The following is a 25,350-nucleotide window of genomic DNA, read 5'->3' as shown; positions in this document are numbered from 1 at the left end:
AGCTGCCACTAACACTTTACACAGAATTTCAGTTTTGTTTTAGATATTTTCTATCTAATAGAAAATATACTGCAATTGACCATTATTAAAAAATAAAGACATGACAATTACCTGCAAAAAGATCTTCTCTGTCATCATCTAATCCAACTTCTGTGGGTTTTGGGCCATTGGAGTTTGCACTAATATCTTCTGCAGGAAGACTAGCTGGTTCTGGAGATGATGGACTTGACTGTTACAAAAGAACAATAATAGGTAAAGGATTGGCATGTTTACCTGTTATAACTCTGTCACCATGTACTACAGAAATAGAACATTCTCTTGGTAAGAATGGAGGAAAGAACAAGAACAGCTATTTATATTTCCTCCTCTGAGAGTAAGAATGAACTAATAACACACTTTTAACTCATCATCTTTCTTAACAAAAAGTCACTTATGATTTAAAAAAGAAAACCTTTTTTTCTTTCTATTTTTGAGAAAGGGTCTCACTCTATGGCCCAGGCTGGAGTGTAGTGATGTGAGCTTGGTTCACTGCAGCCTTGACCTCCCAGGCTCAAACGATCCTTCTACCTCAGCCTCCAGGGGAGCTGGGACTAAAAGTGTACATCACCAAACCTGGTTAATTTTTGTTTTTTGTTTGTTTGTAGAGATGGGGTTTCACCACGTTGCCCAGCTTGAACTCCTGAGCTCAAGTGATCCTCCCACCTCAGCCTCTCAAAGTGCTGGGATTGCAGGTGTGTGCCAACGCCCCTGGCCAGAAAACCTTTTCTAGTCATCCTTTTTAGAGGTACTAGTTTGTCATACTAAGTTATAATTAACAAAAACCAAATTTAATATTTTACACAGTCATATACAGCAGAACCAAAACCATATCATGTCCCTTGATTTTCAAAAATCCCTAATTTTGTTTTTGTTATTGATATGTTTGTTTTTTATCCTGGTGGAGGCAGATATACCCAAACACCAAAATTCCACGTGACTCAACAGATCCTGAAAACATGCTGCATGTCCAAGAAGTTCAAAGCACTGCTTTACTATAAGAGGAAAATTTACTACTAGTTGAATTAAGACCAATTATTCTAAAATTTCTATCGCATCAAACTGAAAATGTGACTTCTCAAGACATTTATATTTCATATAAGCTAATGACTATTCTTGTGCCTTTTTTTTTTTTTTGAGACAGAGTCTCACTCTATTGCCCAGGCTAGAGTGCAATGATGCAATCTTGGCTCACTGCAACCACCACCTCCACCTCCACCTCCACCTCTCAGGTTCAAGCGATTCTCCTGCCTCAGCCTCCTGAGTAGCTGGGATTACAGGCATGCACCACCACATCCCGCTAATTTTTGTATGTGTGTGTGGGGGAGGGGGCAGGGGTGGGGGGCAGTCTTGTAAACTGAAGAATGTGGGGAAAATCCCAGAGAAAAACCTAGAGAAGGGGATCCCCTAATTCTGAGACTGAATGTGTGCAAATCTCAGGGTCAACCCTGAGCAGCACACGTGTAGCCAAACAGCACAGCAATTCTCACAGACTGGAAAACTCAATTGATACTTGGGTCACTGTCAAAGTCCCAGATTAAGACCTGAGTGATGCCTGCATGAGACAGACCCGAAGAAGCAAAAGCTTTGAAAACTGAACTGAGATTAGAACCACTGCCCACAGAAGGCAAAACAGAATTTGTAATCTGAACCTAAGCAAGTTGATTGCCTGACAAAACAAAAAAATAAGCAAAAAATCCCAATAGTCTCCAAAGGATTATAACAGGATGCAGAGTCTACACAATATAATATTTTGGATGTTTAAGATATAGTCCAAAATTATTTGTCATAAAGAGTCCAAAAAATGTGACCAAATCTTAAGAGAAAAAGACAATCAACAGATGTCAACCTAGAAATAACCCAGATGTTGAATGTATTATTTTTAAAACTTTTAAAAGCATTTCTAACTATACTGTATGAAGTAAAGGTAAACATATCTGAAGTGAATGAAATGACAGCTATCAGCAAAGAAACAGAAGCTGCTGCAAAAAAAGAAAGCTGCTACCAAAAAAAAAAGAAAAGAAAATGTTAGAACCGGAAAAAAAAAAAATTACCTAAAACAAAAAGTTCACATAAGTGCAATAACAGAATGAGCTGTTACTGAAGAGAATAATGGGTTGTTATTGTTATTGACAGAGCAAAGTTAGTGCAATTGAAAATCAATCTATAGAAAATATCCAATCTGAATAACAAAGATAACTTCTCCTGAGAAAAGAAGTTGAAAAAACGAACAAAGCCTCAAAGACCTATGGGAAAATACCAAAATGTTCCAGAAGGAAGGATGAAAGATTGTTGCAGAAGTACTTAAAAAAACAGCAGCTGAAATTTCCCGAATTTGGTGAAAGATATAAATGTACAGATTCAAGAAGCTCAGCAAACCTCAATGAGGCTAAAATCAAAGAATACTATGCCTACACACGTTAGATTCAAACTGATGAAAACAGAAGCTATAGGGGAAAAAATATAAGCAGCTGGAGAAAAACAACATATTTTCACAGGGGAATACCAATTCAAACAACTGTGGATTTCTCATCAGAATTCACAAAGGCTGCAACGCAGTGGAAGAATACTTTCAAAGTGTTGAAAGATTTATTGGCCGGGCGCGGTGGCTCAAGCCTGTAATCCCAGCACTTTGGGAGGCCGAGACGGGCGGATCACGAGGTCAGGAGATCGAGACCATCCTGGGTAACACAGTGAAACCCCGTCTCTACTAAAAATACAAAAACTTAGCCGGGCGAGGTGGCAGGCGCCTGTAGCTACTCGGGAGGCTGAGGCGGGAGAATGGCGTGAACCCGGGAGGCGGAGCTTGCAGTGAGCTGAGATCCGGCCACTGCACTCCAGCCTGGGTGACAGAGTGAGACTCCGTCTCCAAAAAAAAAAAAAAAAAAAAGAAAAAGATTTATTGACCCAGAAACCTATAAGCAGTGAAAACATCCTTCAGGACTGAAGGTGAAATAAAGTTTTCAGATGAAGTACAAATTAAGAATATTCATCACCAACAGATCTGCTCAAAAACTAATGCTGAAGGAAATTCTTTATGCTAAAAAGAAAAATTACAAGAGCAAACCTTGGGTAAAGGAAAAGCAACAAAAATGGCAAATATCTGAATAAATAAAGCAGATTATTTTTCCTCTTAAGTTAAAATAGACACGACCGTTGAAGTAAAGATTACAATACACATACAATACAGCTACAATACATGTAAACTATTCACAATGTATGATGTATTCTTATCATAACTGAATGCTCATATTGCTAATACCTTGGGTACTCATAGTTTTGACACCAGAAACAAAGAAAAACAAACATGTTTATATAACAAGAACAACCTTTTCACCTCATAGTCCAGAGCCCAAGAGCAGACTGCACAATGGGAATGATGTGGGCAGTGGGCCACTCAAGTAGAGGCTACCGGGGAGCAGTCCTATCACTATGGAGAGACTATGAGGAATCTACTTCCTTCGAGTGTCCAACAATCAGTAGCTTGGAGTGCCCTGCTCAACTGCCAGGGAGCTGTCACTCTTTTTCTTTCTTTTTTTTTTTTGAGACAGTCTTGCTCCGTCCCCCAGGCTGGTGTGCAGTCATGCAATCTTGGCTCACTGCAACCTCTGCCTCTCAGGTTCAAGCAATTCTCCTACCTCAGCCTCCCAAATAGCTGGAACTACAGGCGCGCACCACCATGCCTAGTTAATTTTTGTATTTTTTGTAGAGACGGGGTTTCACCATGTTGGCTAGGCTGATCTCAAACTCCTGACCTCAAGTGATCCACCTGCTTTGACCTCCCAAAGTGCTAGGATTACAGGCGTGAGCCACCACACCCAGCCAAGGGAGCTGTCACTCTTTAAAGGTTGTAAAAACCTACTTATCTTTGTTCTGCCTCTCCATGCCTCTTCAGGTTCCTACTGAATAGGAAAAGAGCTGCTTTCTAATGGATGGAAAGGAATATGGAGAGTGACTGCCAAATGAGAAAGTGATGGTGGAAAAGAATACTGATGGCTTCTCTGCCTGTGGCACAGGTTCTGCATGATCAGAACTACAGTTGTCCAAGATATACAACTGAGTAGACATCTGTATTCTTAATAAATGAATATTCCTTTATTCCCCCACACCATCACCTGGTAGTAGCAGGATAAAAAAATTTTTATTTTTTTTTTTTGCTAGTATCTCTTCAATTAAAAAGTGGCACTTTGGATTCCAAACAAGATCAACAAGGACCACTAAAGCCTCCCTCCCCCACAGACTGACACTAAAAATTCTGGATAGAATACAAAAAGCAACAATATAAAAGTAAAAAAAATAGCAGGCAGACTAAGGAGGGAGCCAAAATGCAAAAAATAGCCCATCCTTACAAGGATCCGTTTTGCCATTTTCTCCTGTATTCTGTCTTGACTTTTCCTGAGGATGGCGCCAACTGCAAAACTATGCTATTGGTGTGGGCAGCAATGACTTACAAGCATAAAGGAGGGAAGGTAAATGAACTATGTGGTTGTAAAGCTTAGCATTTTACATGAAGTATACTACTAACTCAGGTATGTATATTTTAAGCTGCAGGGCGACCACCAAAATATATATTTAAATATAATGATATTAAACAAATATCCAGTAGATAAAATGAAATAATAATAAACATAAAGTAATACACAAGAAAGGAGAAAAGGAAAAAACTGAGGAGAAAAACAGTAAGCAAATAAAACAGTAGATCTAATCTAGCCACATCAATAATTAAATAAATAGCCTAAACATACCCATTAGGTACACAGATGGCTAGACTGGATATAAAAATAACTACACATATGCTGCCTAAAAAAAACCTGCTTTAAAGACATATTAAATAAGTTAAAAGTAAAACAATAAAAAAGATATGTCATGCAGACGATCTACAAGAAAGCTGTTGTGCTAAACATCAGAGTGTGTAAACTTCAGAATAAGAAATATTATCATCAACAAAAAGGGACATTATATGATAAAAGGGTCAATTTACCAAGAAGACAAAACAATCCTAAGCATCTATGTAACAAAAGAGCTTCAAAATACATAAAGGAAAAACTAAGTGAACTAAAACAAGAAATAAAAATTAAAAATATACAATTACACTTGGAGACTTCGACACTCTTCTCTCAGTAATTGATAAAACAAGTAAATAGGTAACAGGGAAAGACAGAAAAGTATCAACCAACTTGACCCAACATTTATAGGACACTCCACCCAACAAAACAGACTACATACTCTTTTCAAAAGTACAGACAGAACATTTATCATAATAGAACATGTTCTGGGGCCATAAAGCAAACTTTAACAACTTAAAAAAATGAAAAGCATAAAACATTCTCTTACCATCACCAAATGAAACCAGAACTCAGTAATAGCTATCTGGAAAATCCTCACATTTTGGAAATTAAATAATATACTTCTAAATAACTCACAGGTCAAATAAGAGGTCACAAGGGAAACTAGAAATTATTTTTAAACTGAATGAAAGCAAAAACACAGTATCAAAATTTGTGGAATGTAGCCAAAGTTGTGCTTAGAGGGAAATACATAGCTAAACAGCAAGAGTAGGGAAAAAAGTCTCAAGACAATGATCCAAACTTCTACTTTAATAAGAAACTAAAAAACCAGGCTCGGTGCAGTGGCTCACACTTATAATTCCAGCATTTTAGGAGGCCAAGATAAGTGGCTCACTTGGGGCCAGAAGTTTGAGAGCAGCCTGGGCAACATAGCATGACGCTCCGTCTCTACAAAAAAAAAAAAAAAATTAATAAAAAAAATTAGAAGAGCAAATTAAAACACAAAGCAAGCAGAAGAAAGAAAACAAAGAACAGAAATCAATGAAATTCACAACAGAAACAATAGGGGGAAAAAATCAATGAAAGCAATAGTTAATTGTTTGAAAAGATCCTAAGAGGATATCAAACCTCTACCAAATCAAAATACATAAATAAACAGAGATGTAAATTACCAGTATCATCAATAAAAAGAAAAGTTTACCCTCCACAAACTCCACAAACATGGTAATAAGATAAGTACTATGACACAAACAGTATGCCCATAAATTTCACACTGAGACTGAATGGATAAATTCCCTAAAAGATACATACTTCCAAAGTTTACCATGAAGTAGTCCTGTATTTTAAAAATTGCATTTGTCATTAAAAGCCTTCTCACAGGCCGGGCACAGTGGCTCACACCTGTAATCCCTTCCCACAGGCGCGGTGGCTCACACCTGTAATCCCAGCACAGGCCGAGGCAGGTGGATCACGAGGTCAGGAGATCGAGACCATCCTGGCTAACATGGTGATACCCTGTCTCTACTAAAAATACAAAAAATTAGCCGGGCGTGGTGGCAGGCACCTGTGGTCCTAGCTACTCAGGAGGCTGAGGCAGGAGAATGGTGTGAACCCGGGAGGCAGAGCTTGCAGTGAGCCGAGATGGCGCCACTGCACTCCAGCCTGGGAGACAGAGCAAGACTGTCTCAAAAAAGAAAAAAAAAAAGGCTTCCAACACACAAAACTACAATTCAGATGACTTCATTAGTAAATTCTATCAACATTTAGGGAAGATGTTAAGACTAATTCCATACAACCTCTTCAAGAATATGGAATAAGAAGAAACACTCGCCCAATCACTTAATGAAGATAGCATTTCTGATATGAAAACCAAAGACATATGAAAAAGAAAACACAAATATCTGTCATGAACATAGACATAAAAGCCTAGACAAAATCTAGCAAATTGCATCCAGCAATATATAAAAAGGATAAATACATTATGATTGTGTGGGGTTTATCCCAGGAATGCAATGCTGATTCAACCTTTTTGAATCAGTTTGAAAATCATTCTAAGGGTGGGGCTTTAAAAAAAAGAAAAAAATCAATATAATCTACCTTATGAATAAACTAAAGAAGAAAACTATATGATTATCATAATGCAGAAAAAGCATTTGTCAAAATTAACATCCATTCATGGATAAAAACTCTCAGAAAACTAGAAACAGAAGAGAACCTTTCATTTGATTAAGCTCATAAAAAAATAAAAAAAAAAAAACCTTACAGATAACATCTTATATCCTGAGATCATGAGAAAGGAAAGAATATACACTATCACCACTTTTATTCAATATTACACTGGTGGTCCTACCCAGCCATTAGGACAAGAGAAAAAAAAAAATGGTATAAAGACTGAGAGAAGGAAATAAAACTCCAATCACAAACAATATGATTATCTACATAGAAAATCATCGGACTCTACAAAAACATACTAAACCTAGTAAGTGTTTAGAACAGTTGCTATTATAAAGGGTCAACATGCAACCAAAGGGGAAATACAGAAAGAAACAAAAGCACTAAAAACTATGAAATACTCACGTACAGATCTAGCACATAACACAATATATGCTAGATCCGTGTGCTAAAAGCTACAAACATCAGTGAAAGAAAATCAAGTAAGATCTAACTAAATAAATAGAGAGATTATGCTTTTAGCTTGAAGGCTCAATATTGTTAATGGGTTAATTCTCCTGAAACTAATTTATTAATTCAACACAATCCCAATTAAAATCTCAGCAGGATTTTTCAGTAGAAATCGACAAGTTGATTCTAAAATTATAAGAAAAAGCAAAAGAACTAAAATAGCCAAGGCAAGTTTTAAAATAACAAAGTCAGAGGAGTCATTCGACTTGATTTCAAGATTCAGATTAAGTAATCATAACAGTGTAGACTGGGAAAGGATTCTCAATAGATGAATGAAACAATACAGAAATAGGTCAACCCACACATACATGGTCTGTTCATTTCTGAAAAAGACAGCCCAATAAAGAAAGGCTAGACTTTCAACAAATGGTGCTGGAATAATTAAATATCTGTATTTTAAAAAAAGAATGTCAACCCATATCTTACACAAAAATTAACTCAACATGAATCCTAAATGTACAATGTAAAATTATAAAACATTTAGAAGAAACTAAAAGCAAAACCTTTGTGACCGTGGGTTAAAGTTAGCAAAGGATTTCATATATGTGACATCTAAAATACTATCAATAAAAAAAGAAAAGACAGCTTTCCTTTACCAAAATGTTAAACATCTGCTCTGACAAAGATACTGTTAATCGAACAGAAACACATGTCACCAGGCAGGCATGGTGGCTCACGCCTGTAATCCCAGCAGTCTGGGAGGCCAAGATGGGTGGATCACGAGGTCAAGAGATCGAGACAATCCTGGCTAACACGGTGAAACCTTATCTCTCCTAAAAACACACAAAAAATTAGCTGGACACGGTAGCGCGTGCTTGTAGTCTCAGCTACTTGGGAGGCTGAGGCAGGAGAATCGCTTGAACTGGGGAGGCGGAGGTTGCAGTGAGCTGAGATCACACCACTGCACTCCAACCTAGCGACAGAGCGAGACTCCATCTCAACAAAAACAAAAAATAAAAACAAAAAAACAAAAAACACAAGTCACCGACTGCGGAAAAAAAAAAAATCAGAACATAAATAATTCTCAAAATTCAGTATTTTAAACGAGCAAAACAGGTCAGGTGCAGTGGCTCATGCCCGTAATCCCAACACTTTGGGAGGCCGAGGCAGGTAGATCACTTGAGGTCAGGAGTTCAAGACCAGCCTAGCCAACATGGCAAAATCCCACCTCTACTAAAAATACAAAAATTAGCTGGGCGTGGTGGTGGGCGCCTGTAATCCCAGCTACTAGGGAGGCTGAGGAAGGCAAATCTCTTGAACCCAGGAGGCAGAGGTTGCAGTGAGCACAGATTGTATCAACTGCACTCTAGCCTGGGCAACAGAGTGAGACTCCATCTCAAATAAAATAAAATAAAATAGGCCAGGTATGGAATAGGCCGGGTGCGGTGGCTCACACCTGTAATCCCAGCACTTTGGGAGGCTGAGGCGGGCGGACTGCCTGAGGTTAGGAGTTCGAGACCCACCTGGATAACATGGTGTAACCCTGTTTCTACTAAAAATACAAAAATTAGCTGGGCGTGGGGCCTGTAATCCCAGCTATTCAGGGGGCTGAGGCAGTAGAATCTCTTGAACCCAGGAGGTAGAGGTTGCAGTGAACCAAGATCACACCACGGCACTCCAAGCCTGGGCGACAGAGCAAGACTCTGTCTCAAATAAAATTAAAATAAAATAATAAGCAAAAGATGTAAAAGAACACATAACCAAAAAAGATAATATTCAGATGTTATGTACATAAAAAGATACTCAGCAACATTAGTCATTAGGGAATATATATTAAAGGCATGAGGTAACACTAAACACTTCTTAGAATGGCTAAAAGTCAGTGGTGTGTTGGCAAATGTTTAGCAATCAGATCTGCAGAGGAGAAGATCCAGATTTTTAGCTTTTGCTGATTTCTGTGGTAGAGTTGGGAAGACGTACTTTCCACCATACAGACATAATTAATCTCAAGAGCATAGGTAATAGGGAAATATAGTAAAGGAATTAGTGAGGAGTTTTGCATATTTATTATTTTTACATATTTATAACATTAATAAAAATTTTATACATTTATAAACTTTACATATGTATATATTTAATTTTAAATTCATTGTATTTAACTCGTAATAATGGCGGTGTATTAACTAGTTCATAAAATTCCTAAAAATGTAACATGCAGTTCTTGTTAGCAAGACCAGCCTTAAGCTCACCATTGCCTAAAACTAAAACTGCTAATAACAAGTGCTGACAAGGATATGGAAAAGCTGTCATTCTTAGTCATTATTGATGCAATGAAAAATGGTACAGCCACTTTCGAAAATAGTTTGGCAGTTTATTTAAAGTTAAGCTTATATTTACCACACAACCTAGCCACCTTACTTTGTATGTACGCTGCAAAACTGAAAACTCATGCTCACACAAAAGCCTGTTAAGTACACGTTTATATTGCTTTATTCATAAATACCCCAAACTGGAAACAACTGAAATGTCCTTCGGCTGATCAACAGACAAACTGTCATTAACAACTGATACACAGAACAAACTTAATGACTCTCAAATGCTTTATGTTAAGTTAAAGAAAGTCAAACTCTAAAAGTTTCATAATGTATGATTCCACCTATATGACATTCTAGAAAAGACAAAACTTTAGGCAGAAAACAGATCAGTGGTTGCCAGAGGCTGGAAAGAGGCTAAGAAAATCTCTTCAAGAAAAGTTGAGCATCCTCTCTCAAGCAACTTCATAGAATAACATATTTTTATAGGATCTAAAAATAATTCATTCAAAACTTCTTAAATTTAAAGGTTTCAAGACAAAGTGGTCAACTAGAATCATGCTTCTTCACAAATCTCTTTCTAGTAATTTTCCATGCTTAATGCATTTAAATACCTGTTCGCAAATTTTTCCCTCTGAAACATAGATAATTCATAATGAAATTTTCAAAAAATTCATACATTTAAAGTTGGAGGCCCAAGGATTAGAAAACAGAATTAAGAAAACAAGGCCGGGGACGGTGGCTCAGGCCTGTAATCCCAGCACTTTGGGAGGCCGAGGTGGACACATCACGAGGTCAGGAGTTCAAGACCTGCTTGGTCAACATGGTGAAACCTCGTCTCTACTAAAAATACAAAATTTAGCCAGGTGTGGTGGTGTGCACCTGTAATCCCAGCTACTTGGAAGGCTGAAGCAGAGGATGCAGTGAGCCGAGATTGCGCCACTGCACTCCAGCCTGGGACACAGCAAGACTCCATCTCAAAAAAAAAAAAAAAAAAAAGAAAAGAAAAGAAAACAAGTTATATACACTTTTACTACCTGTTGTGTTAGAACAGCAGATATTAAACTTGTTCTCAGTTCCTCTTTATCAAAAGTGTCTCTTGTCTTAATCTACTTTCTCTTGATAATTCTCAACCACTTTTAGGGCCTCAAAGATCATCTCCACACAATCAAGTCACTCCAGTCTTCTATACTGTTTCTGTACCTTGTGCATATTTTAATTACACATATATCACCTGTTTCTGTACCTTGTGCAGATATTTAATTACACATATATCACCTGGTATGGCAGGTATTTATTCACATGGTTGTATTATACTGACTTCTGTTGGTTCATACACTCCACTAGAGGAGGGCTAGATTTCCACAAAGATCCCGGTTTAGTGTTTTCAGTAAATTTAAGATAGACTCCCAAAGCTACATCTCTAGCCCATCCAGCATCCCTAGCTGCCTAATGCTATCTTCACTGATATAACATATCCTTAAGTGAAATAAACTTATTATTCCCTCCCCTAAGAATCATCTGAAGGGAGGCATTATAAGTATTCTGAATATTATCTTTTAATCTGTTATTACATCAGTTCTCTTTTCTCCTTTATTATTTGCACTTTCGTTCTTTAGGCCTTTAACCTCAGACTGTTTAAAGTGCCTCCAACTCAGAACAACACAAACTGGGGCCTGTCAGGGGAGGATGGGAGAGCATTAGGGAAAAGACCTAATGCATGCTGGGCTTAATACCTAGGTGATGGGTTGATAGGAGCAGCAAACCACCATGGCACACATTTACCTATTAAGAAACCTGCAAATCCTACACAAGTACCCCAGAACTTGAAAAAATAAAGTAATTTTTTTTAAAAAGTGCCTCCAACTCATCCCATTTTGGGAAACCAGTCTGGCAACTCTTCAAATGATTAAACTTATTTAAAAGTTTAAAAAGTTGATCTTATAGAAGTAGAAAGTAAGTGATTAGTAGAGTCTGGGAAGGGGCCAATAGTCAAAAATGGGTTAACATACAAAATTACAGCCAAATAGGAGGAATAAATTCTAGTGTTCTAGAACTGATGATCTATATCAGAATTACCCAGGGCCTTGCAACTCAATGTTGTCTATGGACCAGAGGCACTGATATCAGGAAAGCTTATTAAAAATGCCGAATATCGGGCTCTACTCAGTCCTACAGAATCAGAATTTGCACTTCAACAAGATCCCTATTTATAAAGTTGCAAAACACGGATCTGGAACACTTTATTAAACATGCTGTTTCCAGTGAGGCACAGCCATCTGCATTTTAAAGATGAATACTGTGGATACTCCGCCACACCACAGTTTGAGAAGCACTGTTTAAAAGAAAAGTGAAGCACTGAAAGAACGTTCCTTTAAAGCAGTTTTGGTATACTAGGAAATACTGCTATATATTCTTTCCAAATTTGAAAAGAAAAAAAAAAAATCTGACTTTACAAATCTCATAGCCACACCACCTTCTGAAAATCAGTAACCTAAATGAGTATATTAAATAAGGGGCTGACATGAACAATCAAAAACAAATGTGTTTACAACTTTCACGTGCGTTAACCAAGATAAATTATTCATAAACAAACTTTGCAGACTTACGGAAGAAAGGATATAACGCTCTGGTTTTTAAAAAGTTCCGTTCACATGGGAAATACAGATTATAGTTCTTTTTACTCAACTCTAAAAGACCCCCAACAGAATGCTTAGCCTTCACAGTATTCTAGTTCACACTAGGGTCAATCAAGTTTGTTCTGATTCTCGCTGGTAGAAAAACTGTATCCTCCAAAAGGAATACAGGTCTTAGGATCCTGCAGACACTTTCAACACATGTACATGTTAAAGTAGCTGTATAGTAAGTATAAAGGGCTAAAAGGATACTAATCCCCAAAAATATATTCTGCAAAGTAATTTTTATTAATTTTAGGAGGTGCTGGTTTTAACTCAGGTAAACATTTACTATTAGGCTTGTGCAAAAGTAATTGCGGCTTTTGGCTATTAAAAGGGATGGCAAAAAACGCAATTACTTTGTCCCAACCTAATAAATACACATGTTCAAAATTTTGTAAGAGACACAAAGATGATCAGGAAACTAACACTAGCTGCAGGAAGCCTATAACCTGAGGGGACGTGGGGTTTGGCTGGGACACTGCACATGCAATTAGCAGAATGTGATCAGTGCTGAAAACGGTTTCCGGGTTTCCAATTTCAGGTAACTGAATTTCAGATAATGGATATTTTACAGTAATTTCCAATTGATTGGGTGCAGAGTTAAACAAGCCAAGAAAGCTTATTAAAAGTACTTCATAAGCAAGTACAGCCCACGGTAAACAATCCTCTGGGAAATTTCGTACATTTTAATTCACATACACACACTTAAAATTAGGCTGTGAAGTGTGGGTGCTCTCATCAAACGCAAAGCAATTCAAATGTGAACTGGATATAGGAGGGCCCAATACAGTTAAGTTTACAGAGGGTGTTTCCTTTGACAAAAACAGGAACACACAGCTTCAGAGATCGCTGATCAAGCGAGAAAAGAGGAAAAAGGAGTGGACATCTGTTTCTATTTCTCCCTAGGTAACTTAGAAAAAAAAAAACCACACACACACACACACAACAGCAGTTTCCTGGACTAATCCTGCCTTCAGTTTTGCATTTTATAAACACTATGACCTTTTAAAAGTCTAGGAACTAAAGACAAACAAAAACAGGCAAACGCATTTACCTAATTAACAGTCCAAATCGAAAGCAGCTCCCTCAAGAGGAACCTCAGTCCGTGAAGAGCCATTCCTGGGAAAGGGCACCCATTCATTTCCCACAGACCCTCAGCCCCTCAGCGCTCACTTCACTGCACTCCCCTGGCAGCGGCACACCCTTCCTCGGGAAAGGAAAAGCGAGCACCTCTCCAAAAGGGCTACTGAAGCCCCCGGAGAGCTCGGTGGAGGTTTACTGGGATGCAGAGCAAGCCTTTTCCTGGCTTGAAGAGGAGGAGGTGCAAGTGACACCGAGGAAGGCCAGCTGAGCTGGGAAAGGGCCGCTGCCATTCTCAGTTCGGTCCCGGCCCCTCAGAGGATTAGGTCGGCACCCCCGGGTCGCAGGCTGCTCTCCTGAGGAGGCCTTGCGCTCAGCCCAAGACACAGACCTCTGACGGGCACCGGAGGTGGGGCTCGCGTCACAGGTGTCACCCCTAGACGGTCCTTGCAAACCCGGGGGGTGGGGAGGGAAAAGTCAGGGCAGGGGAAAGGTGAGACGAGCGACAGCGACGCAGCGCAGCACCCACAGCGACGCGCTCTCACCTCTAGGGTGGAGACAGTGCTGGTGAACAGGTCCTCTCCGTCCTCCAGATCCTCAAAGTCGGTGGGCTTCCCGTCCCCCAGCGGAGGAGGTTCCCTCTCGGCCGCCATCTTCGCTCTCCCGGACTACTGCGCGAGCTGGGCCTCGCGGACCCGTCACGTGAGCACGCACGGCTGGGCCCGCGCCGACCCGCCAGCTGCCCCGCCCCCGGCCGGCCCCTCAAGGCCCCGCCCAGCCGCGCTCGGCCCCGCCCCCGGCCTCTTGACAGCGCCCACCCGGAGCGCGAGGCTCTCGCCCCGCCCCTTTGTCCCGCCTCCTCTCAGCAAGTCCGGGACGTAGCCCTCTTTTCGCCGCCGACTTGCTGACCCGACTTACGTGACAGAATCTTGGACTTTATTACCACAGCACCTTCTTGGCGGGACTAGGCTAAATGACTTCTGTTGGCACTACCAGTTTTTAAATCTTCTGTAGAAAGTGGTAGAGCCTGGGGACCAGTCTCTAGGCTTGGATTGCACACAGGCTGAGGGCGAGATGGAGTATTGGTGGGCGAGAGACACATACTGTCTCTCAGATCTCTCTAGAACTGTCCAATAGAACTTTCTGACATGATGGAAATGTTCCCTATCTGTGCTGTCCAATACAGTAGCTACTGGCCACCTGTGACCCCTGAACACTTGAAATGTGGCCGGTGTGTGGAACTGAGTTTTAAAATTTTATTTAATTTTAATTAATTTAAATATAATTAGCCACATGTGGCCAGTGGTTACCTATTTAGTGATTGCAGCTCTAGATAATGAAAGGGCCCTGAATAATTTATCGTCTGCTATTCACTCCAATTTTATCATGAGCCACATAACTTTTTTCACAATAAGTCAAAAGGTCTAGAAAAATGATAGGAAAATCAATGGATGGGCCGGGCGCGGTGGCTCAGGCCTGTAATCCCAGCGCTTTGGGAGGCCGAGACGGACGGATCACGAGGTCAGGAGATCGAGACCATCCTGGCTAACACGGTGAAACCCCGTCTCTACTAAAAAATACAAAAAACTAGCCGAGCGCGGTGGCGGGCGCCTGTAGTCCCAGCTACTCGGGAGGCTGAGGCAGGAGAATGGCGTGAACCCGGGAGGCGGAGCTTGCAGTGAGCTGAGATCCGGCCACTGCACTCCAGCCTGGGCGGCAGAGCGAGACTCCGTCTCAAAAAAAAAAAAAAAAAGAAAAAGAAAATCAATGGATGATTCTTAAGAGCACATAGTCATATTCCCTGTCCTGCACTCCACCACCTTATGGAAAGTCTGGAGTCTGTCATGGGTCAGAAACGTCAACCTCTTAATGAAAGCTCCCAGCCTGACTTGAGGTGATTATTATACACATCCTTAAGTTTTATGTGTGCCTCTATTTATTGCTTACTGCTTTCTGTCTTACGCTATGGTCATATATATTCCCAGCTTATCTTTTTTAGTGGACATCTGAAATAGGTGAAATATAGGTCCTGATGCTTGTTACAGAGACCCACATTAAAAGTGGTTTGAAAAATGAACAAGTTTAATTGTCCCTCATGTAGGACTAGGGCTGGTGTGAAGGTTCTATGAGATCATTCAGGGATATGGGCCCCTTCCGTTGTTCTGCCCTCCCTAGGATGTAGTCTCTTCCTCAAGGTTCAAGTCAGCTCACCACCACAGTTACACCACATTCCAGCCAACAGAAAAAGAGTGAAAGGAAAACAATAATGTCACCTTCCTTTTAAGGGCACAGTTCAGAAGTTGCACACACCACTTTTGTCCACATTCCTTTGACCAGCTCGTTAGCTACATGGCCATCTCTAGCTACAGGAAACATTAGGAAGTGCAGTTGTTATTTCTCCCCCCAAAAATTAGGGGTTCACTTACCCTAGAAGAAAGTAGGGAATTAGTGATCTCTGCTAGTGCATTCATGGTTTTCATGGTAGCATACCTGAACTTTCTTCTCAGCTGTGAGTTTTCTCCACCTCAGGGAGGGAATACATCACCTAGGCTTAAATCAAACACAGCATTGGCTCTTTAGTCTCAGTTATTTGTGGGGGATCAGAATCAGGTGCCTTTTCCCTAAACTCTCGGAAGCTTTGATTATCTTTCTTTCCCTAGTCAGTCTAAACTCTATGAGCCAGAACTGCAATAATTGTCTTGCTGTTTTTCTCAGCTCATCTTCCTTGGTTCCTTGCTTTTCTGTTTCACCTTCTCTGAAATCCCAAATTCAGCCATCAATTTCTCTAATCTTATATCCAGATTGCTAAAGTATTTAGCATAATAAATCCCAACCTCAGATTGAAGATCATATAAGTCCGTTATTTCCAGTCCCTACTTCTACACTACCTAAATACCATTAGTTGTTTCGTTTCCAATTCCTTCAACTATTCTTCTCAGCATAGGTGCTAAAAACTCATTTTCTCCTCAAGTATCCCACCATCTTTTTCTCTTCATATTCATCAAATGATTTAGCCTCCTCATTCAATGACAAAATAAAATCCACTGCGTGAATCACTTCACCTTCAAGTATGATTGAAATTCTCTTCTCTTTATGCTCCCACCAGTTGTTGTGTATATTGTAACACCTACCATGTTGTACTGTGGTTACAGACACTGTTCCATCACCCCTAATGGATGAGGGATCATTTATGTCAGGGAGCATTCATTTTTTTTTTTTTTTTTTTTTTTTTTTTTTTTTTTTTTTGAGACGGAGTCTCGCTCTGTCACCCAGGCTGGAGTGCAGTGGCCTGATCTCAGCTCACTGCAAGCTCTGCCTCCCGGGTTTATGCCATTCTCCTGCCTCAGCCTCCCGAGTAGCTGGGACTACAGGCACCCGCCACCTCGCCCGGCTAGTTTTTTTTTGTATTTTTTTAGTAGAGACGGGGTTTCACCGTGTTAGCCAGGATGGTCTCGATCTCCTGACCTCGTGATCCGCCCGTCTCGGCCTCCCAAAGTGCTGGGATTACAGGCTTGAGCCACCGCGCCCGGCCTGCATTCATTATTTGAGGATGGATCCTGAGTAGCCAGCCCTGTATAAGTTATTTATTGCTATAAAACAAACTACATAAACACATAGCAGCTTGTAACCATAAATATTTATTTTCTCATGGTTTTTGTGGATCAAGAATCCTCACGGTTCAAGTCAACTCACCCAAACAATTACACTGCATTCCAGCCAGCAGAAAAGGAGTCAAAGGGAAACAATGATGTTACCTTCCTTTTAAGGGCACATTCCAGACGTTGCACACACCACTTTTGTCCACATCCCTTTGACCAGCTCATTAGTTACACAACTTAACTGGGTGCCCCTGCCTCAGGGTCTCTTAGAAGGCTGCAATCAAGGTATTGACCAGGTAGGCAGTCATCTCAAGACTCAACTGGAGAGGACCTGCTTCCAAACTCACTAGCATAGCTGGTGGCAGGCCTCACGTTATTTCTGGCTATTGGCCTGAAACTTGAGTTCCTTGCCATGTAAGCCTCTTCGTAAGGCTTCCCACACAACATGTCTGCTTGCTGCTCCCAGAGCAAAGACTTTTGAGAAAGACACAAGGAGACAGTTCTAAGAGAGGGTAAGATGGAATTAATAAGAAAAGAAGCCAGAGTGTTTTTGTAACCTAATCTCATAAGTAACATCTCATCACTTTTGCTGTATTCTATTCATTGGAAGCCCACACTCAAAGGGAGGAGTAAAACAAGGGTGTGAATAACAGGAGGCAGGGTTTTGGGGGGACATTTTAAATGTTGCCACAAGGTCCCATAGTGCTTTGCATTCATTAAGATAGATACCCTATTAACACCCTCAGTGAAAGAATGAATGAAATGAAGCTCAGAAGAGCGAGCTAAGTGGAAGATAAAAGATTTGGTAGCTGGAGCTACTGTTACATGAGAAGGCCCAGATAGTCTGGGAAGCACAACCCTAAGTCTCTAGCCTGCTAGCCTTCATCATCAGATTTTAAATTTACTGAGCCTCCACAATTGCATAAACCGATTGCTTAAAATAAATCTCTCTCTATAAATATATACATCCTGTTGGTGCTACTTCTCTGGAGAACCCTAACTAATGCACTAGTATAAATTATTATCCTTTCAAGGAATATAAATGAAAAGAATGACAGAATAGGTCCATAACTTGTGGAAGACACAGGTTTATTTTTGTGTGTTTTATTTTAATGGGAAAGATTTGAACATGCTTATATTAATATATAAGGGAAAGAGGTCAAAAGGGAGCAAGAGGTTGAAAATGCAATATATGGAGAGATAATCAAAAGGATGAGATCTGAAACGCAGGAATGGGATAAAGGGCAAGTAGATAAATAAATTTGTCTTAAAAAGGAGAAAGGATTCTTCCTCTGAGAGTGGAGAGTTGGAGGTGAGAGTTTGTATTAGTCAGCCATTGTTACATAACTATCCATCCCAAAATGTAGTGGTTGAAAACAACCACTGCTTATTATTTCTCATGAGTCTGCAGATTAAGTAGGCAGTTCTACTGGACCAGATTTGGCAAATCTTGTCTTCAGGCTTGTTCATGCTCCGTGTCAGCTGATAGATTGGCTGAGACTGGCTGGACTAGGAAGGTCTTGGCTAGGACAATTCAGCTGTGCTCCATGTGCTCTCATCCTCCAGCAGGTTAGCTTGGGCTTCTGTTCAAGGTCCTAACTGAGCTCCAAACAGAACGCAGAAATACGCAAGCACTTCTTCAAGCCTCCACAAAAGGAAGTTACATGGGCAAGCACAGGATCAGAATGAGAAGGGACTACAATATTGTAGGGCAAAGGGTGTGGAAAAGGGAGGTCATTAACTGGGGCAATGAATGCAATCAGTGTAATTCAGTGGATGTATTTATAGACTTGTTTGTAAATATAGGGGCAAGAAATGGAAAAAGTCAATACCCAAAAGCAATATTTTTCGGGGGTAAGGGGAAAGTTAATTACTAAGAGAAAAGAAATTAGTGTAAGTATAGATGGTATAAGGAAGAGCATTTTCAGTAGATTGTGTGTAGAATTGGAGAGAACATTCACTAGGAACATATAAAGGATTGACAAGTAGTATTGAAAGCCCAAATGAGGTGGAGACAATATGATAGAAATAATCTCTACATTTATGAGATTTTCTCCAGTAGCCTAGCAATGTTGGTGTAGGACTGGAGGTGGATAGTTGGATTGATTCAATGTTAGGCTTTTTAAGGATGATCTTGGTGGAGAACAAGGGAACTAAGGATTTTAAAGCCTCTCAGTAGGAGTGAGCAGAAATGTGTGGTTTCCAATGACAAGGAGAGATAGCAGGTGTCATATATTTCAAAGAAGGAGGATTTTTTTTTCAAGACTATTGATGGATTAGCCAGGTGTAGTAGCACGCACCTCTAGTTCCAGCTACTTGGGAGGCTAAGGCAGGAGGATCCTTTGAGCCCAGGAGATTGAGTCTGCAATGAGCTATGATTGTGCCACTGCACTTCAGTCTAGGCAAAACAGCAAGACTCCATCTCTTAAGAAAAAAAGTGACAGTATAAAAGTGGTATTTGGAACCCATCACAAGCTGTATTTAGGGGGTAGAGTGACCTATTACTCAAGGCAGGAGGGTTGAGGGAACTTTCTGTGAAAAATTAGAGAATATATAGAAAGTGAAGGGAGGGGCCTTATCTTTGAACATAGCTCCTGGTGAGTGAGGTTACATATAGGACAGCAGCCTTGAACAAATAAGAATTTATTATGATCTTCTTTGCAATGGTATGGGAAAAAATAATCATTTGATTGCTTAAATAAGTATGATTGGTTATCATTAAGTGAAAATATTTTAAGATTCTTACTGGAAAATAATGAAAGGCTTCACAATTGTTTGAAAGAAAGCAAAGGAAGGAAGGAAAGGTGAAAGGAAGGGAGGAAGAGAGGGCAGGAAGAAAAGAGGGCTGGATGAAGGGAGGAAGGGATGCAGAGAGGGAATAAGGGAGATAGATGGCCAAGTATAAAGTGTGGGCCAACCCTTAATCAGTGACATTACTAAGAACTGTGAAATCGTTATACATTTGACCCTTCAACAGCATGGGTTTGAACTTTGTGGATCCACTTAATCTTGGATTTTCTTCTGCCTCTGCTACCCCGAGACAGCAAGACCAACTCCTCTTCTTCCTCCTCCTCCTCTACCTACCCAACAAGAAGATGATGAGGATGAAGAACTTTGTGAGAGTCTACTTGCACTTAATAAATAGTAAATATATTTTCTTTTATTTACAATTTTCTTAATAACATTTCCTTTTCTCTAGCTTACTTGATTGTAAGAATACAGCATATAATACATATAACATACAAAATTTGTGTTAATCACCTGTTATGTTATTGATAAAGTTTCTGGTCAGCAGGAGGCAATTAGTAGTTAAGTTTTTGGGAGTCACAACTTATATGCCAATTTTGTATTTTGGGGGAGGAAGGTCAGGGCTTCTAATCCCTGCACTGTCCAAGGGTCCATTGTATAGTGCGACTCCTATGTCTCAGTGCCTGAATGGCAGAAGAGTGCTGTAGACTAAAGCATCTTTTCATAATAACTGTTTCTTCTTCTTCTTCTTTTTAGTGCAATGGCACCATCTTGGCTCACTGCAACCTCCGCCTCCTGGGTTCAAGTGATTCTCCTGCCTCAGTCTCCCGAGTAGCTGGGGTTACAGGTGCCCACTACCACGCTCTGCTAATTTTTGTATTTTTAGTAGAGACGGGGTTTCACCATGTTAGCCAGGCTGGTCTTGGACTCCTGACCTCATGATCCACCTGCCTCGGCCTCCTAAAGTGCTGGGATTACAGGCGTGACCCACTGCGCCCGGCTATAATAATATAATAACTGTTTCTTCTTTTGCATTTCCTTTTTTTTTTTTTTTCTTTGAGAGGGAGTCTTGCTCTGTCGCCCAGGCTGGAGGGCTGGAGTGCAGTGGTGGCGGGATCTCAGCTCACTACAACCTCCACTTCCTGGGTTCAAGCCGATTCTCCTGTTTCAGCCTCCTGAGTAGCTGCGATTACAGGCACCCACCACCACACCCGGCTGATTTTTGTATTTTTAGTAGAGACAGGGTTTCCCCATGTTGGCCAGGCTGGCCTCGAACTCCTTATCTCAGGTGATCCACCCACCTCAGCCTCCCAAAGTGTTGGGATGACAGGCGTGAGCCACCATGCCCAGCTGCATTTCTTGAACACCATAAAGGGGGACATGCACATCATAGGAACACTTCAACAAACAAGGAAACAAGAAAACCCTGATTCCCCCTCTGTTAAAAAAAAAAAAAAACAAAAAACAGAAAACTCATACTGTAAACTGCCGCTGTGCTTCTGTCACCCCAAAATTCCCTGGAAACAAAAACTTCACCCTACATCTCTGAGCCTATGTTTTCCTGCTGCCCACCTGCTCCCCACTCCCCTGGCCAGAAGTGTCCAGTGGTACACCACTACAGTCACCGCCAACTGTGCAGCAACACATGACCCACACTCAGAAGTGCTTCATGCTTAGCTTAATGCTCTGCTGTAACCGACTTGAAATTCTTAATAATTATGAACAAGGGGACCCACATTTTCATTCTGCACTGGGCGTTGCAAATTATGGAGCTGGTCCTCACTCCCATCTGCCAGTTATGACAGCACCAGAGGACACCAGGAATGTTGAGTGACTCATCACCCTAGGGCAGGGGAAGACTAGCTGGTGTTCCACTCACTGCTTTTCCAAGAGAATTTGATGGGGTGACTTTGGTCTTTGCCACCAATACCTCTCACTCTCTACTTCTGGGAGGAGCAGGAATGAATGTTATAGACATTTATATATTAATAATTTTTGTCCCATCACACATCCTTTTGAGGACAATAAGTCAAGTTCTGACATAAATTATGATATGTATGTGTATATGGTTAACTTTACAAGGACTAGCACATGTAAAGAAAGGCTTAAAACAATTTTTCTGTCAACCAAAACATTAGCAACAAAATAAGGAAGAGAAGACTCAATATTTCCAAGAGATACATTTTAGAAGTACGGAATTCCAGGGACAGATTCACTTACTTGAGTGAGTTAAAATGAGAATGGAAACTATTAAACATTGAGAAAAGGCCTAAGGAAATAAGACACAGTGTTAGGGGCTAGGTAAAGAAACTGGAGCAAAACCAAAACAAAATGAAGCAAAACTAAAACACAGTTTACTGCAACCTCTTTTTTTCAATTCTAGTCATGAACCCTGTCTCCTACATCAGAGAGTTTCTTGTTCCAGTGAAAGATTATATCTTTCTGTCCTTCGTCACCCTTGACATGGTACCTTATACACTGTAGTCCTCAATCAATATTTGTTGTTTGATTGAAAATAGTAAATCTCAAAGAGAAACAGAGTCCATTCTTTTAAATCAAAGGAAGTAAACTGTTAGCCTGTAGGCTTGACACAGATAGGTTTTATTTGGTCTGCACTTTTTTTTATATTTTATTCAACTGGCAATATTTAAGAATCAAGAAATCTCACATAAAAATTTAGATTTCTGGCTTCTCTTTAAATCTGGCTGCATGTAACCCATATCTCTGTGAGCATATGCTCTCCAGTATTCCATGGCCCCCAGTTCACCCTGTGTCCATCCAATGTGAATGCATTTTCCTCTCCTGTGGCAAAGACTGGGTTGATTCCCCAAATCCATTCCTACTCCATTCTTATTTCACCCAGGTTTTGGCAGGCATCATGGCAACCCAGAACAAAGGGAACTTTTCCTCCTTTCTTACAGCCAGGGGTGGCCATGTGAATAAGTATGGCCTGTCTATTTAATGCAAACAGAGTTATACGTGTAACTTCTGGAAAATGTCTTTAAAAAAGGAAGGCTTGCCTTTCCCACACTTTCTCCTTCTGCAGGCTAGAATTCAAATGTAATTGCTAGAGCTCCAGCAGCTATCTTGGACCATAAAGTAAACCTGGTCCCGGTATAGCAACAAAGTAGGCAGGGCCTGAGTCCCTGGTTCTGAGAATCTGCTGCAGCAGCCCAGAGATGCCTGCCTTAGGCTATTACATGAGATAGAAACAAACTCCGATCTTCTTAAGCTATCGTTTGAGAACTTCTGTCACATGCAGCCAAATCTAATCCTAAATAATACAACTACAAATCACTGCTGAGAAACAGAATTCTTCTTTATCACGGTTGCTATTATTAAAATGTAAATACTATTTTAAAAAATCAAAGTCTGGAAAGAAGAGTGTATGCAGGCCATTCCATAGTTTAAAACTGGTAGTTGTGTATTCCATGAACGTAAATGGGTTGGGGTTCCTCTATCTCTGGTAATATTGCCTGGTGGAGAAGCATGCAGGCTTTGGAGTTTCTGTGACTCAGTCTCATCATCTATAAGGTGAGGATAATAAAAATAGTAACTTTCTTAATGGATTATTGAAAAAACTAACAACATAATGTGCATAACCAGTATGAAAATCTCAATCCTTAAATTCTGGACAGATGAGACAGAATGGTGGCCTGGAGGTGGTAAGGCATATGGAGCTAGAGGTTCATTGTTACTTTCTGCTTAATCTGCTCTTCCTACACCATAAAGTATTCATTTTTTTTTTTTTAGACAAAATCTCACTCTGTTGCCCAGGCTGGATGCAGTGGCAGGATCTCGGCTCACGACTGCAAACTCTGCCTCCCAGTTTCAAGCGATTCTCCTGTCTCAGCTTCCTGAGTAGCTGGGATTACAGGCATGTGCCACCCATGCCCGACTAATTTTTGTATTTTTAGTAGAGTTTCATCATGTTGGCCAGGCTGGTCTTGAACTCCTAACCTCAAGCGATCTGCCCACCTTGGCCTCACAGAGTGTTGGGATTACAGGCGTGAGCCACTGCACCCAGCCCCACCATGAACTATTAAAATGGGTGGAAATAACAGTGGTATGTTTTTATGTGATCATGAAAGAGCTCAGTATTTCAGTATTATTATTTCAAGCCAGCATGTATAAGATCTATTGGAAGGTTAAAACTAACAAGGGAATCTCAGAGCTTACTGTTTTTATATCACACTGAAATCAGCTCGAAAATCAGTGAGCCTGATGGCATTTGAATGGGAATTATGTTTCTTTCAAGGCATCATTATTAGACAAGTAAAATTTCAAAATAGCTCTGAGTTTACCAAGAAGTTTAATTTCTGGTATTGGAGTGAGCTCCTTGTCAGAACAGGGTTCATGAAACAAGAATAATGAACATAGATATTTCTCCTTCTATTAAAAGAATCATTTTCATATATTTGCATACCTTTAAAAAAGCCAGTGCACTAGCAAATTAGAAACAGAGAAAAATTGTATCCATTGGAAAGAATTTTCATAAAATTATTTTTTAAAGTTTCCTAAGGCAATATCTAATTCTTTCATAAAATAATCTCCAGCAAAGCCTAAAACTTAAAAAGAAATTATTACTTGAAAGTAAATATAGGCATTCGAGGAAATAAAGAAGATGGTATAATTTTAAGGAGGTGGTGTAATTTTAAGGAAGTACTTTTAAAATGGTTTTATTTTTGCAAATATGGAGTAAATGGAAAATATATTTGCATAAATGGAAAATGAATGTTATACATAGAGTCAGTATGTTATTTACATAGATTTAGACTGTGACTTTTTACTTTTCTGTTTTTTTTTTTTTTTTTTTTTTTTTTTTTTTTTTTTTTTTTTTTTTTTGAGACAGAGTCTCGCTCTGTCGCCCAGGCTGGAGTGCAGTGGCCGGATCTCAGCTCACTGCAAGCTCCGCCTCCCGGGTTCCCGCCATTCTCCTGCCTCAGCCTCCCGAGTAGCTGGGACTACAGGCGCCCGCCACCTCGCCCGGCTAGTTTTTTGTATTTTTTTTAGTAGAGACGGGGTTTCACCGTGTTAGCCAGGATGGTCTCGATCTCCTGACCTCGTGATCCACCCGTCTCGGCTTCCCAAAGTGCTGGGATTACAGGCTTGAGCCACCGCGCCCGGCTACTTTTTACTTTTCATAGAGATGAGGTCTTGCTCTACCACCTAGGCTGGTCTTGAAATTTTGGCCTCAAGTAATCCTTCTGCCTTGGCTTCCCAAAAATGCTGAGATTACAGGTGTGAGCCACCATGACTGGCCTAGACTGTGACATTTTTGTTCATTATTATTTAAAGTGTTCATAGTGAGAACATCTTATTCTTTAGTATGTTTTTGTATTAAAGTTGTCATTTTACCAATGAAGAAATAGCCTTGACATGTTCCCTAGCTGCCCTCCATATTTAAGGGCATATTCTAATTAAATAATCTTTATATTTAATTGTGACATAATGTTTAATGAATGCATTACACAAAATAGGCCTAAAA

At 40.2% G+C, this 25,350-nt stretch overlaps 1 protein-coding gene across 1 annotated transcript in view; it reads right to left on the bottom strand.

Annotated features, from left to right (window-relative positions):
* Positions 1-22,158, bottom strand: part of SNX2 (sorting nexin 2) — a gene marked incomplete at its 5' end in the record, with an annotated part of 61,284 nt that extends 39,126 nt beyond the window's left edge. Inside the window, 4 exon segments of the mRNA NM_001260897.1 lie at positions 112-229; positions 14,061-14,183; positions 16,573-16,577; positions 22,147-22,158. Coding sequence (NP_001247826.1) covers positions 112-229; positions 14,061-14,168 — 226 coding nt within the window.
* Between the last annotated feature and the right edge of the window lie 3,192 nt (positions 22,159-25,350).

This window comes from Macaca mulatta, chromosome 6 (genome assembly GCF_049350105.2).
Source record: "Macaca mulatta isolate MMU2019108-1 chromosome 6, T2T-MMU8v2.0, whole genome shotgun sequence".
Taxonomy (NCBI): Eukaryota; Metazoa; Chordata; class Mammalia; order Primates; family Cercopithecidae; genus Macaca; species Macaca mulatta.
Note: the sequence above shows the minus strand (reverse complement) of the source record. Positions and strands in the feature narration are given on the sequence as shown.